General features: G+C 44.0%; 1 protein-coding gene across 2 annotated transcripts in view; it reads right to left on the reverse strand.

The window, feature by feature from the left end:
* The window catches only part of LOC131027329 (anaphase-promoting complex subunit 5), a 213,210-nt gene that overhangs the window by 136,027 nt on the left and 62,653 nt on the right, over nt 1-14,530 (reverse strand). Inside the window, exons 5-7 of one of the 2 annotated variants that reach the window (XM_057957347.2) lie at nt 13,963-14,137; nt 13,767-13,845; nt 13,509-13,594 (exon numbers count right to left, since the gene is read on the reverse strand). In XM_057957347.2, coding sequence (XP_057813330.2) covers nt 13,509-13,594; nt 13,767-13,845; nt 13,963-14,137 — 340 coding nt within the window. Of the gene's footprint in view, nt 1-13,508; nt 13,595-13,766; nt 13,846-13,962; nt 14,144-14,530 lie in introns of both variants that reach the window. The other variant, XM_057957346.2, reaches the window with a different exon arrangement.

Here is a 14,530-nt window from a genome sequence, read left to right on the forward strand (position 1 = left end):
TCTATTTCTATCTTCTAACTATTTTCAACTCTCTAACTATTATCTAACTATTGCTAATTGCCTTTACAAAATGAAATGCCAGGGCTTATATAGTGCCCTCAATACAATTCGATCGCTTAGATCAATTCGAGATCAATGGCCAAGATTTTACAATGAAAACCCTAATTAGGGTTTGTTACAACCATTACATAACATTTAATGCTTGACCAATGAAATAATTGTATTGCTTGGACACATGTCCTCTCTAGAAAATTCCACCAATGGATAGCTAGGGTAGGTACATCGGAGTTTGTGCCACCTTCCATGAGTTAGGTACATTGAATCTGGAAATGCTGAGGTGGACCACACTGACTGGAGAAGTGATGACTGGGATGCCACCTCATCTGACACTTGTAACTTGGTAGATATTCAACTTGATGTTGTTGAGAAGCTATCTTTAATTAATTCATCTGGAACTATCTGCTTCTTCAACAAACCTTTGTTCTAACTTCTTGTGTCCTTGATGTGCAGGATGACTGTTGTACCTCGCCTTGGAATGCTGGAATGGAAGAGGTCGCCCTTGATGACGTTAGTCCAAAGAAGGTCGTCCTTGTCGATGCTAGGCTGGAGGAGGTCGCCCTTGTCCTTGCTAGGCTGGATTGAAGAAGGTCGTCCTTGTCCTTGCTTGATTGTCCTTGATCTGGCTTGATTTTCCAACTCCGGGATCTCCATTTGATGCCTACACAACATTTCAAAATTAGTAATATATCTTGAAATCTAAAAATTAAACTTTAAAAGGAAGATTCAAGATTTTAATTAGGAAACTTCATGATAAATCTTGAGTTATCATTTCCTAATTTAGGATTTTCAAAGCAAAATTTAAATCTTCAAAAATGGTGCCAAGGTGATTACGCCATACCTCCACTTGGGAATTAATTCTAAAGATGATGTAAAAATAGATGAATTTTGCTAGGCAAAATGTAGATCAAGACTCCCTTTAGCAAAATGCGCCCCCTTTAGCCTGGAAAAGAACTCCATCTTCCACTAGCTTCTTCAAGATCTGGAAATTCGCCTTCAAATACCTTCAAAACATCTGGAATTTATCCTCCAATCTAGCAAGAAATACGCCTCTCCAATAGCCTTCAAGATGAATTTCGCCCTGCTTAGTCTCCACTCCTGGTAGAATTCGCTCCTCAAATTGCTCTTCCAAATCGCACTTGAAATGATGAGTGAATGATTTGAATAATGAAAAACATGCCTCAAAGTACCCTCCTTATATAAGCGCTCACCTCTTTAATTACCTCTAGGCCGACTTGAAAATAAGGCAAATAATAACAAAAAATTAAAATAAAAGGAGGCCGACTTTTGTATAAATATAAAAATAAAACCCAAGCGTTCTCCCTCTTATTTAATTAAATTAATAATTAATTAATTAAATGCCTTCGTAATTAATGATTTTTAAAAGGCTAAATCAATCAATTAAATGCCTTGTGCGCACCCATTAAATGCCAATTTTAATTAAAAATATCAAGGTTCATCGAAATTTAGCATTTAATGCAATTTGAAAATGATGTTGGCGCCTAGACATGGGAAGAATAATGAATATTAACCTCATTGCTCTGGTCCCTGGCAGAGGGACAGGAGCGCTTTAGCATTCTAGACCTCACACTTCTTGTTTTTTACGTCCAAGACCTCATTTTTGACGTCCAAGATGGCATTTTTACTTAGAATTTCGAGTTCAATTTATTCGATCTTTGAAATGAGTGCACTTTAAAGCATTTTCGCCCTGGTCCCTTGGTGAGGGACAGGAGCTATTTTGCAAATCCAAGCTTATCCGTCCTTTGTTAGCCTTCCAAATTATATTCAATGGATAAATCATGTTTTCCTTGGTCTCTTCAAATCATAAAATTGTCTTGATCCTGCAAGAACAGTGCAAATTTGAAATTCAAGCTCCGGTCCTTCAGTGAGGGACAGGAGCGAATTTGCAATTACAAGCCAATTCGTCCTTTGCTAGCTTCGAAAATTATCTTCAACGGATTGATCACGTCTTCCTTCACCCACCTCAAACGTAAAACTTGTTTTTCTCTTGCCTGAATCTTGTCTTGAGGGAAAATCGCTCTGGTCCCTTGGAGAGGGACAGGAGCGAACTTGTTACTTAGGCCGATTTTCTTCATTGTGGCATACTTAAGTTATATTCAACGGGCAAAACATACTTCCCTTGAGCTCCTCAAATCGGGAAACCACTTAAATCTTGCAAGGATAATGCGAAATTGGAATTCAAGCTCCGGTCCTTCAGTGAGGGACAGGAGCGATTTTTGCTCTCAGGGCCAAATCTTTACAATTTTCATCAAAAAATGTCTTGGCTAAGGAAGATATCATCTTACTTCATGCTATGAATAAAAGTTAATGTCCAAAAAAGGTCTAAAATTGTGCATATAAAGAAAAGCGCTCTAGTTCTTCAGTGAGGGACAGGAGCGAATTTGACTTTCTAGGCAAAAACTTCATCATTTCATTGTTTTTGATCAAGTCTGGATGCTCTATCATGCTCATTTCGTCCTCCATCATGCGTTTGATGTCTCAATTTGTCCAAACAAGGTCAGGAATGACTCCACTAAGCTTTTTCGCTCTGGACCCTTGGTGAGGGACATGAGCGATTCGCCTTGGACCCTTCGAGAGGGACAGGAGCGAAATTCGCTCTGGGTCCTCAGTGAAGGACAGGAGCGAAATTTGACTTTTTGAACTCTCTCTCAGGATAATTTTTATGGAGTATAAGTGACATTTCCTTCTATGTTTCTTCTTTCTTATACTTTAAGTTATATTCCATATATACTTTCAGGATGTTTGAGAGTGGTTTCAGACCTCCAGGAGTTATATTGCAAAATCTAGTTTTTTGAGGTTTTTCAGTTTCGAGACTCAGTCAAATTCAGGATCAGGACATTCCAGACTTAGCCAAATTTCAGGATCAGGACTTTCAGACTTAGCCAAATTTCAGGATCAGGACTTTCAGACTTAGCCAAATTTCAGGATCAGGACATCACTCAAGCCGGACTTGCTATCCTATTGATCTCCCCGACAACACTCAAAATGCAAAGGCTAGCTAACAAAACCCTAAAAGACCTAAAAAAAAAAAACCCTAAAAAGCAAAAAGCAAGGGTCCCCATTTGCAATGGGGCGATGTGTGAAATGGTCACAACACTACCCAAATCCCCACACGGAGACCGAGAGAGCGCGGGAGGCCAAAGACGAGATCACAAAGGAAATGGCCGCACAAGGACAGAACAGCAACCAGACAGCAAGTCCACCACGGACGAGGGGAGAAGAGGAAATCTTACGGCAAATATTGCAGGTAGAGGTACCCATGAGAATTCAAGACCTCCTGGAGACCATGCCGCAACTATAAACGGCTATCTTAAACTCTGTACCCCCACAAGTAAAAACGAGGGAGGTCGTGAGCCCCACAATCGACCCCGTGTTTAGGGAGGTCGTGAGCCCCACGGTCGACCCCATGTTGTTGGTAGTCAACAGCAGGCGCCTCCCGGCGATGGTAGAAATGGGTATACTGGGGACTACCTTGACAGACACTATTGTGGACGGAGGGTCAGGAGTAAATGTACTCCCAAAAGCGACATGGAAAAAATTGGGAAAGCCAACGTTGTGGCCCCCTACGTTCAACCTGCTAGGGGCAGACCAACACGGGATTAAACCCCTTGGTACCCTCATGGGCCAGCAGGTGATGGTTGGCACGCAGCCATTCGTGCTAGATTTTGTAGTAATCCCCCTGAAGCAGAAAGGATATGACGCCATTCTCGGGCGTGGGTGGCTCATTGCAGCAAAAGCGAACCATAACTGGAAGCAGAATACCCTTTCTTTGGAAAACGTCGGGAGGAAGTACGTGATCGATCTCCGTACGCAGATGGTGAGTGAGGAGTTAGCCTCCTCCGACTCGGAATCTGAGAGAGACCAGTTAGCAGAGGGTGGAGATGCCGCATGGAGCCTAGTGACGAAGGGGTGTTAGAACTGGAGGCATGCTCAGTGGACGACAGGGACTCTTTGAATGGCCTCTTCCATTGACAAATGGGAAATTATGAACTATTTACACCGTCGTGCAATGTATTGAGCATCGAAGAAGAACCAGATATATTTCCCCCTGAATATGGCGAGTACAAGGAAGGGGAGGCATTAGTGAATGAGACGCCGGCACACCAATTCCCGAAGGGGGAGCCCATTAAATATGAGGAAGCCAATTTAAAGGAAACAAATCTCGGGGAGACGAGTGACCCCAAGATCATCCTTGTCGGAGACGACTGGAATCCAGTGCTAAAGGCTGCAGCCTTCAAAATTTTCCTTGAATACAAGGATGTCTTTGCATGGACATACAAGGACTTGAAGGGCGTGCCCCCAGAATTATGTGTACACCGAATAACATTGGTACCGGGAGCCCAGCCGGTGAGGAAGCGGCCTTACCGAATGAACAAAAATTATGCTGCACGGGTGAACGACGAAATTGAGCGGATGTTGGAAGCGGGCATAATCTTCAAAGTGCAGACAAGCGAATGGGTGTCTCCCATTGTGATTTCCCTCAAGAAAGAGGCCAATCAGATCCAGATCTGTGTAGACTTCCGGTGCCTGAACGTTGTCACTATTAAAGACCCGTTTCCCATACCCTTCACCGACAGCATCTTGGAGGAAGTAGCTGGACATGAAATCTATTCCTTCATGGATGGGTTCTCTGGGTACAACCAGATATCCATCGCAGAGGAAGATAAGTTGAAAACAACCTTCGTGGTGGAGGACGGTGTGTACGCATACAACCGAATGCCCTTCGGTCTATGCAATGCACCTGCCACCTTTCAGCGCATCATCTTGCACATCTTCGACAAGACGTCGGTGGGGAACTTCAAAGCCTTCCTAGATGATTGGTCTATTTACAGCGAACAGGACATCCACTTAAAAACTCTCGGGGAGTGCCTGGAGAGATGTCGGAGGGCACGGTTGGCCCTCAACCCGAAGAAATGTAGATTCATGGTACCACAGGGAAGATTGTTGGGACACATTGTGTGTAAAGAGGGATTGAAAACGGACCCAGACAAGATTCGAGTAATAGTAGAAATGGAACCTCCTATGGACGTCATGGGGATAAAATCCTTCCTTGGTCATGTGGGGTACTACAGGAGGTTCATCAAGAACTTCGCTAAGGTGTCCCACCCGTTGGATAAGTTGACACGGAAAGGGGAACCATACATTTGGGCAAAGCCACAGAGCAAGGCCTTTGAAGAGCTGAAGACAAGGTTGATGGGAGCACCCATACTGGCATACCCGAATTGGGATAAGGAATTCCACATTCACGTGGATGCCTCAAACTATGCCATCGAGGCTACATTAGCCCAAGTAGGAGGACACAGGTTGGACCACCCCATTTACTTTGCCAGCAGGTTGCTCTCGAAGGCGGAAAAGAACTACAGTACCACAGAACATGAAGCCCTTGGTATGGTCTATGCCGTATAGAAATTCCGTCATTACCTCCTAGCCACACCATTCACATTTTACGTAGACCACCAGGCACTCATGTACTTGGTAAACAAGCCTATTATCCAAGGGAGGATAAGCCGTTGGCTATTGCTACTACAGGAGTTCACATTTTTAATTGTGGTAAGACCAGGGCGAAGCCATGTCATAGCCGACCAGCTGTCCCGGATTAAGTCGGGGGAACCTCCAGAGGGAGTAAATGATGATTTTCCGGATGCAAACTTGTTCCAAATAGCCGTACTCCCTTCGTGGTACAGGAAGATTGGAGAGTACCTATCGACGTCCCGATTTCCGGAGGGTATGCCTCCAGGGGAACGAAGAAAGCTCGTATTAAGGAGTAGGACTTTTTCGCTCATCAACAGGTTACTCTACAAAATGGGGTCGGGCCAGGTATTAAGGCGTTGTGTCATGGAGGAAGAAGTCTCGAGCGTGTTAAGGGAGGCACACGAAGGACCCGTAGGTGGACATATGGGCCCAAACGCTACAGCCCGCAAGGTGCTTCTTGCAAGACTGTGGTGGCCAACGGTACATCACGACACCAAGGAATGGGTCATGGGGTGCGACACTTGCCAACGGGGGGGCAAACCTCTGAAGCGGGACTTCATGCCCCTCAACCCGTCACACGCACAGGAACTCTTTGAACGATGGGGACTCGACTTTGTGGGTCCTCTTAAGGCCAGCCGCACACGACGATGCCAGTACATTGTAGTTGCGACAGAATACTTGACCAAGTGGGTGGAGGCAAGGGCTCTCCCGGATAATTCGGCAGTAAGCACGGCGAAATTTATTTACGAACAAATCATTACGCGATATGGTATACCTATTTAGTTGACCAGTGACCGGGGGGGCCACTTCGTGAACCGTCATACGGCTGTTGACATCAGAGTTGAAGATTTTTCACTCATTATCGAGCCCGTACTATCCACGTGCCAATGGCCAGGCGGAGGCCACAAACAAAATAGTGGTATCGGTAATTTACAAGTCCTGCGGGGTAGAAAAGGAAGATTGGGAAGAGAGGTTACCCTCTGTACTATGGGCCTACAGAACGACTTACAAAGTGACCATGGGTCAGACTCCGTTTCAACTCATGTACGGGCAGGAAGCGGTGGTGCCAGCGGAATTCATGGTGCCAAGCCTTCGCATTGCAGTAGAGAACAAACTCGAGGATATGGAGAGCCTGAGGGAGAGACTGTATGCCTTAAGTAAGTTGGACGAAAAAAGAATGCTGGCACAATGGGCCACAGAGACAGCCCAGCAAAGATGAAAGGTGTGGCATGACAAGCACCTGCGGCGAATGAAGTTTACTCCCGGACAGCTAGTGTTGAACATCAACGGGAAGAACGAATCAAACCTGGGAAATTCAAAGTGCGATGGCTAGGGCCCTTCAAGATACGCGAGGTCAATACGAATGGGGCGATTAAGTTGTGGATGTTGGACGGGAAGGAGGTGCTAGACGCCATCAATGGATCGAAATTAAAGATTTATCACGAACGGAGGGAACCTGGCCCCCGTAGTCTGGATGTTTGTCAGTCTAGTATAAGATAGAAAAAAAAAAAAAAAGGTACGGTTGACCGTACCGTACGGCAAAAAGAACCAAAAAAAAAAGTGGGTCCACCATATGGTGGAACCACCGAAGGTGGTCACCCACACACCGCACACCCAGCGTAAACCCCCGCGCAAGGCAAACAAGGAAACACAAAACCCCCGCACAACGCACAGCAAGAAAAAAGAAGCACGCTGCACAGCAAGGAAAAAGAAACACGTCGCACCAGCATAAAGAAAACCACGCAGCCGGCATAAAGGAACACCAGGCAGGCCACGCACAGGGGAGAAGGAAAAGGAACAAAAAGAAGGCGAAGGAAACCCCCAGCAGCCCGCACAGCAGTAGCCATACACAACAAAGAAGGCCGTTACGAAGGTGTCCTACGACCGTAGGATTTTTAGCCGGAAATCAGTTATACCAAGTTATACCAGAAATTAATGGATTCAGCAGGGAAACGAAGTTGGAAAAAACAAGTGCAGGCTTCCTCCAGTAGCAGCCAAAGGGATAGCAATATCAGGGTTTTAGCGTCAAGAGTACGTGTTGCGAGCGGCACCATGGATGCCAGCGCCCGACAAAAGCAAAAACAGAAGGCACCACAAGCTGCCATAAGTGCGAAAAACACATTGACGCCCCAGAACATCACCTTTGAAGGCTTGAATGGGTCGGAATGCCGGAAATGGTGGCAGGACACTCCCGCGGATGATCTGGTGAAGCGAAACCTCCGAAAGGTGGAAGTGGAGTGGGCTGTTCGGATGCCCGTGTTTCCTATCCGCGAGTATGAGGGTGCCCTACGGTTCATGGTAGACACCTTCGACAGGCACACATGCACCAGCACTTTCGAATACCTCGGGAGGGATGTTACCGTATCTTTCAAAGCAGGGGACTTCACGAGGGTATTCGGCATCCCAGGCAGACAGGGCAAGAAAATAGAACTGAAGGCTAAAAAGATGAAACGAGAAGAGGAGCGGTGGATTAAATTAATCTCCAGGAACCGACAGCAGAGTTGGACAACGTGGCTAGTGCCACGAAGGGTCGAGGAATCCATAAGACTTTGGTTGCGGAGGGCCACTGGAGATGCACTATGGATGTCATCAAGAGCAGATTGACAGGGTCAAGTAGGGCGTCGGACATCACCCTCCCTCAGATTATGCCGATGAACGGGTTGATGAATGGCATCGTGTATGATTGGGCCACATTACTCGCAAAGCGCATGTATGAGTTTTTGACGCTGCAGCATCGCACATTCTATATGCCTCACTACGCTATAGGGTTGTTCCTGGAGGCCACGTGGGAAGCAGTGCCCGAGGAAGAGTTGGAGATACGACCACAGGGACCGTTGACAGCACACTTGGACATTGGGCACTCTTCCGCGAAGCGGAAAAGGGCGGTAGATACGGCCTCGGCTTCAGGGGAGCCTGACAGCGGGAGGGATTCCAGTAGCACAGAGGAATCAAAAACGGAAGAGGGCGATAGCAGCCGAGCGACGGAGGAGCCGGTACGAGTCATGTTTGCCCCACCCCTGCTACCGATGGGCATGCCTGTGCCATCATTTGGAGTGGGCGGCCCCTGTATTCCGGCCTTCAGGTAGAGCCGTACGCCTGTTACACTTGGTCCCCTCTAGCACGAGCACCAGGGAGCATCACCGGGCCCAACCACAGCGGCACTTACCGAGGACATGGCAGAGTCAGGGACAGAGGAGTCACCGCATCGAGTAGTGGTCACTGAGGAGCAGGGGCTGACGGAGGTGGTGGATACCGAGCCTCAGGTGCGGTTGGACGTCGTGAGTAGTGACGCAGTGGTGACTATTTCCACTTCCTTGTTGGAGGAGTCGATGACTGCGAACCATCCCCCAGTCGTAGAGATGCATGCCGACCTCGTGGCTATGCAAAGCTAGCTCACACAGCGGTTTCAGATGACACTGGCACAACCAGAGGGAGCTGTTGTATTCTCACCGTGTCGAGAGACTAGAGCAGAGGTAGTAGACTTGGATGACTCATCAGGAGAGGCACATGGACTCACAGTTGGGAACGAGGCAGAGGAGGTCGCCTCTGCTGGGCAAGCGCCCGGAGATGGTACACCTTCGGTGGCAGAGGAGGTACCTTCACAGTAGGATGTCGTTGCGTCCGTTCCACCAGAGACTTCACAGCCTTCAGCACAGACGGGGGAGGATATTGAGACCTATCTAGCTGACATGGCTAATATGGTGACGAGGGGTAGGCGGGTGCTGGCCGCTGCCCAGACGCAAGCATTGCAGCAGGTGGTGGTGGAGCTACAGCAGGTCTTACAGTTTATGCGAGTGGGCTGCCCGGCAGCCTTTGCTACCTGCTTTGAGTCTCAGGGGTGGCTGACTACGGAGACAGAGGAGGTGCTCCAGGCTTGGAGGCTGCATCAGCCCGTTGTGGAGAGTCGGGTGACAGCAGTTGTCCGCGAGATCGAGCAGGTCTACCAGGATGCCTATTATACATTGAGGCGTACACAGCAGGAGTCTGCAGTCAGGGAGGCTACACGAGTAGTGTTGGAGAAGGAGGTGGCCAGTCAGCAGGCCTCATGGGCAGCCGAGAGGGCACAGTTGTTGGCACAGCTTGAGGTGGCCCGCGCAAAGTCGGCTGAGACCCGGGCAGAGACAGTCGAGGTAGAGATTCGTCTGGCACCTGAGCAACGTATGAGCAGCCACGTGCAGCAGGAGTTGGATGTCGTCAGTACCGAGAGGAGTCTGTTGCAGACTCGGTTGGTCTGCGCAACAGAGGCAGCGAATACAAAAGAGGAGTTGCTGGAAGCCGCACACATGGTGAAGACAGCTTTGGAGAAAGTATTGGTGGCAGAGCGAGATGTGACTGTACGCACTCAGCAGGTGTATGAGCTCCGTGCCCGTTTGGCGGCCCAAACATCGGCATCTCAGCCTTCTGTTACAGGGACGCTTCCTCAGCCCCCTCCCTAGTTTTTCTGATATGTATATAGTCTAGGTTGCATAATCTCCATTTTTGTTGTAAGTCGCCTGGAGACGACTTTTATTTTGGGGGGAATGATGTTAGCCGCATTATTGTATACGGGAATACGACTAGTTAATTAAGTTGTAATTGGGTTTGTTAGTTGGTAGCCGAGCGGTGGTAGTTGCGGTACGACGGTTGGCACTCACACCCCCTCGATATCTTTATATACTTCAGAATGTAACTTGCAACACACAATTATGAATGGAATAATATCTCTTATACTTGTCTGATATCTATGGCGTTATTATTCTGCATTACGTGCTTTATGTTTTAAGTTATTCACCCAAGAGGGCAAAAACTATTGTATCTTGCCTTGAAAAAATGATTTTCAGTGTTTGCAAGTCCATTGTATCTTGCCTTGAAAAAGTGATTTTCAGTGTTTGCAAGTCCATAGTTTCTTGCCCTAAGGTTGTGCGCCTTAGTCTTCCAAGTCAAAATCAAAAGCAGTCAGCTTCCTTGGCCTTGAGCCTAAAACTTTGTAACTTGCTTTCATATAGTGGGATAGTTCTCACCGTAGTTTTTCCCTCTTTGGGTTTTCCACATAGGTGTTCATGTGTGATTGCTCTTTTGATTTCCAGTTCTTTACTTCTGCACATATTGTAATTGGAATGAATGGTAACTAAATGGTTAAATTGGCTAAGTATTAATATATGCCGATTCACCTCCCCCCCCCCCCTCCCAACATCCGGAAGTATTTGTTGTGCCTTGCACACACTCCCCGTCTCTAACAGGGACCCCCCTCATTCCTTGGTTTGCCTCGTCAAGGTCCTAAATAAGTCTTTGGTTTGGAAGAGAGAGAAAGAGCTGATTCCTAAAAGCAACGAGAATCATACCTGAGCAAGCTCGTAGTGTTGGTCCGAGAGTTTGAGCGCCGCCACAAGAGGCCGAGCCTTCATAAAACCAAAGAAACAACCAGGCCACAGCCCTAGAATGCTTGAGAAACAATGTCTGGAATATGACATCAGATCTTGCAAAATGATGGAGTGCATCCTTGTTGCATTGTTGAGAAATGTATTGAGGCCAAGGTTTAAACAAAAAGCCCACATCCGGCCTTATCTATCAAACCTAAAACATTTCATTTTTTAAGCCTGTCTTGCTAAATCCAAAGCTGTACCAAGAGAGCAAAGCACTTACAAGGAAACACAAGCAAACAAAAGTAATGTTGATCCTTTTGAAGAAAAAAAGAGTTTTAAACGTCTTAACATTTATATTTCGCCCTCAGAAACACCAAATAAAGCCCCAAACTTGTGTCAAGGAGAAAACAAAGACTAAGTTCAAACTTTTTTTTAAAAACGCAAAACAAAAGGGCAAAGTATGTGTTTTAAACCCCATGAAAAATACCGAAGGTATTGAGCGTCCAATAAGGTCAAAAGAAAATAAAGTTCGGGCTTTTTGGCAAAAGGGCAAAATCGTATTCAAATCAAAGAAGTAGAATACGAAATATGTCGTATCATCACCTTTGATAAAGCCGTGAAAACTACTGAAGATAACATCAAAAGCGTGTAAGGTAAAATGATTAAAAGGTGTCAAACATGTAAGAAAAGAAACAAAATCAGAACACGAAGTATTAGGCTTAAGAGAGAAATAATATAAAGTTTAGTTGATTCTAAGGCAAAGCGCTTTTATCATCGGGCTTTCAAAATACCAAACAAAGAAGCCCCAAAAACAAAGTGTAAAGCAATGCAGTGAGTCAAACAAGACATAAGTTCGGAAACTAAACCAAAGTCATCTTGATGTCACCGATAGAAATGTTGAAAAGGCAAAGAGCTAATGGCCAAAATAAAATGAAGAGAAAGTTCAGACCTTTTTAAGGCTTGGGCAGTTATTTCCAAAGTCTTGTTATCGCCTCAAAGAAAGCTGAAGAATACACCAAAAAGTGCCCACGCAATGCTTTAAAATCAAAGCAATGTAAAGTTCAGCCTTTTTAGAAGTGGATCGTTTTGCCTTCTAAGAGCCTAAGAAAATACCAAACAAACCACAGAAATATGCTGTAAAAGCAAACAATAAAATGAAAGTTCGGACTTTTTTAAAAACTTTGGACATTTTTAAAAGGTCTCGTCATTGTCGAAGATGATGCCGATGAAAATGCCGAAAATCCAACACTTAGAGCATGTTCAAAGGGTCGACACCAAGTGAAATTCGAGCGCTTGTGTTTAATGAATTGATGTTCTTTTTTCTTTTTCTGTCTTGCTATCGCCTTGCAAAATACCTGAAAAAACCCCAAAGAATAGAATGCCCCATGCAGTGCTTAAAAATCGAAACAAATAAAGTTTGGGTTCTTCATTTATCACACTCACTTTTAGCCTTTTCAACACGAAAAGCAAGGAGACAAAATGCAAGTATTTCAAGCCTCTTGTCAAATCCGTCAAGAGCCCCGAAAACCTAGTTGCAAGGCATCCCAGACGAGATCGTAGCAAGTCTATAGAACACACGGGGGAAATCGCTCAAGAAGGTCAAAACCAAAGATGAAAATATCGGCTAAATATCGGCCAGATCAAGATTTATCGCGAGGCAAATGGCCAACCAATTTAATTGGCTTTAAAACTGTGCCCCATTTTACCCTAAAAATCGGAGCTTTTGGCAAAAAAAATTGAGATTTTTTTCGATAAAATTGCGATTAAAAAATAAAAAATCAAGTCTTTAAAAACTGACAAAAACCCTAAAAGTAAAAACTAAAACAAAATAAAGTGAAACGCAAAAAGAAGGCAATTTCACTCCTCCATATCGCACAACCGTTCCCTATGCCCAACACCCGATTTCAGCTACATTTTTTGGCAACTTCAGCTGCAACTTTGCCGACTGTGCTCCCTCGCTCGACGCCATTCAGCAATTTTCACAAGTTTCTTGCTCATTTTGAAAACCTGCGATTTTGTTTGCATATATATAAAACTATAAAAAATGAAAAATTTAAGATAAATATATGTATTTAAGTTTATATATGAAATATATAACTGTAATGTTAAAACTTAAAACTTAAATACATATATATAACAGTTATCTGTTATACATTACTGCTATATATATGTAATTAAGTTTTTCAACTTGAACCAGTTCATAGTTCATACGTATAAATTACTGCTATAAATTGTTTTTCAATTTAATAACAGTAATCAATGTGTTTACTGTTATATATTGATTACTAAATTTTTAATGTATTAAATTTATGACAGTAATGCTATTAACTGTTATACTTCAATTTAATACATTATTGTGTTCTTTAAATTAATAAACACAGTAACACATTGAAAGAACACAAAAATATCAAATTTAGATGTAATGAATTGTACAGACATAAAAAACATAAACACTATATAAACATGCCACAGTTAGGGGATATTTGAACAACTAACACGCAAGAGGAATTAAATTGCTATAGACGATTACTGACGTATGCTATCTGTGAAAATACTGATAATAGAACAATATCTTCAGAAAATAATGGGCATCTCACAGATTCCAAATAGACTAACCTGTAGTCAAAGTACCGATGAAGACTCTGCAGAGCAGCAGGATAGTCCCCATGATAAAGACTATTCAAGTATCGCAAATAGTTCACCTATTAAAAGTTAAAAATAAACAAACAAACATTTCAAACAAAGCAAGTTGAAAATAGGCTAGTAAACTTCTAAATTCTTATCAAATGATCTAGACCACACTAAAAGACTTCCACGTTTTATAGAACAAAGAAAACAACTTCAAATCTCAAATATGTCCCATCAAAAACCCACCCGTTGTAAGTCTGGTGAAAGTTTCTCAAGCTGATTCAACTTTGCCTCAAACGCATTCATTGGGAAAAGTGCAACATGTCTGCAAGAAAATCATTGTCATAATTTTGTAAGAAACTATAAAAACTCCAATCATATAAACATCACTTTCATTAAGATGTAAAACAACTCTGCTTCCTCTTATTTTCAACTTTCTTACTTATCAATCAAATCAGCTTGCTCCCGCAAATATCCTTCAACTTGCCCATATGACCGAAGGAATAGCAAGTTTTGATTGTTATCACATCTAGTAGGGCATGTGAATTCCAAATCCTGTCCACTCTCTAATGGACTCAATTGAGACCAATCGCTATCTTGGAAATCTTTTGATTCACCTGTATCTGCATATTTCTTCAGTTAGTAAAAATGATTGAGGCATCTTACTAGAGAAACTCTTTAAGTTTTTAATTAAGTCACAGCAGTTAAGCATAATTCAGGTGACAGGGATTAAAAAAATATCAAGAATTTAAAATGAAAAGAAAAAAGCGCATCATTGTCCTTACCAAGAAAAGGTGGGGCAGAGTAAATGAATGAAATCCTTAAATCATCATATCTATGCCAAAAGTAGTACTGAATGCTTCTTACAAGTACTTGTATTAGAAATTTCATATTTCAGTTGATAAAGCAACTATGAAATTCAAGACATAGTAATTAGAGACAATCGTTCGGGCATTTTTCCTTAAGCGTGTAAATGAAAATGTGATAAGCAAATTCAAGATCCTGTGGAT

This window comes from Cryptomeria japonica, chromosome 3 (genome assembly GCF_030272615.1).
Source record: "Cryptomeria japonica chromosome 3, Sugi_1.0, whole genome shotgun sequence".
Lineage (NCBI taxonomy): Eukaryota > Viridiplantae > Streptophyta > Pinopsida > Cupressales > Cupressaceae > Cryptomeria > Cryptomeria japonica.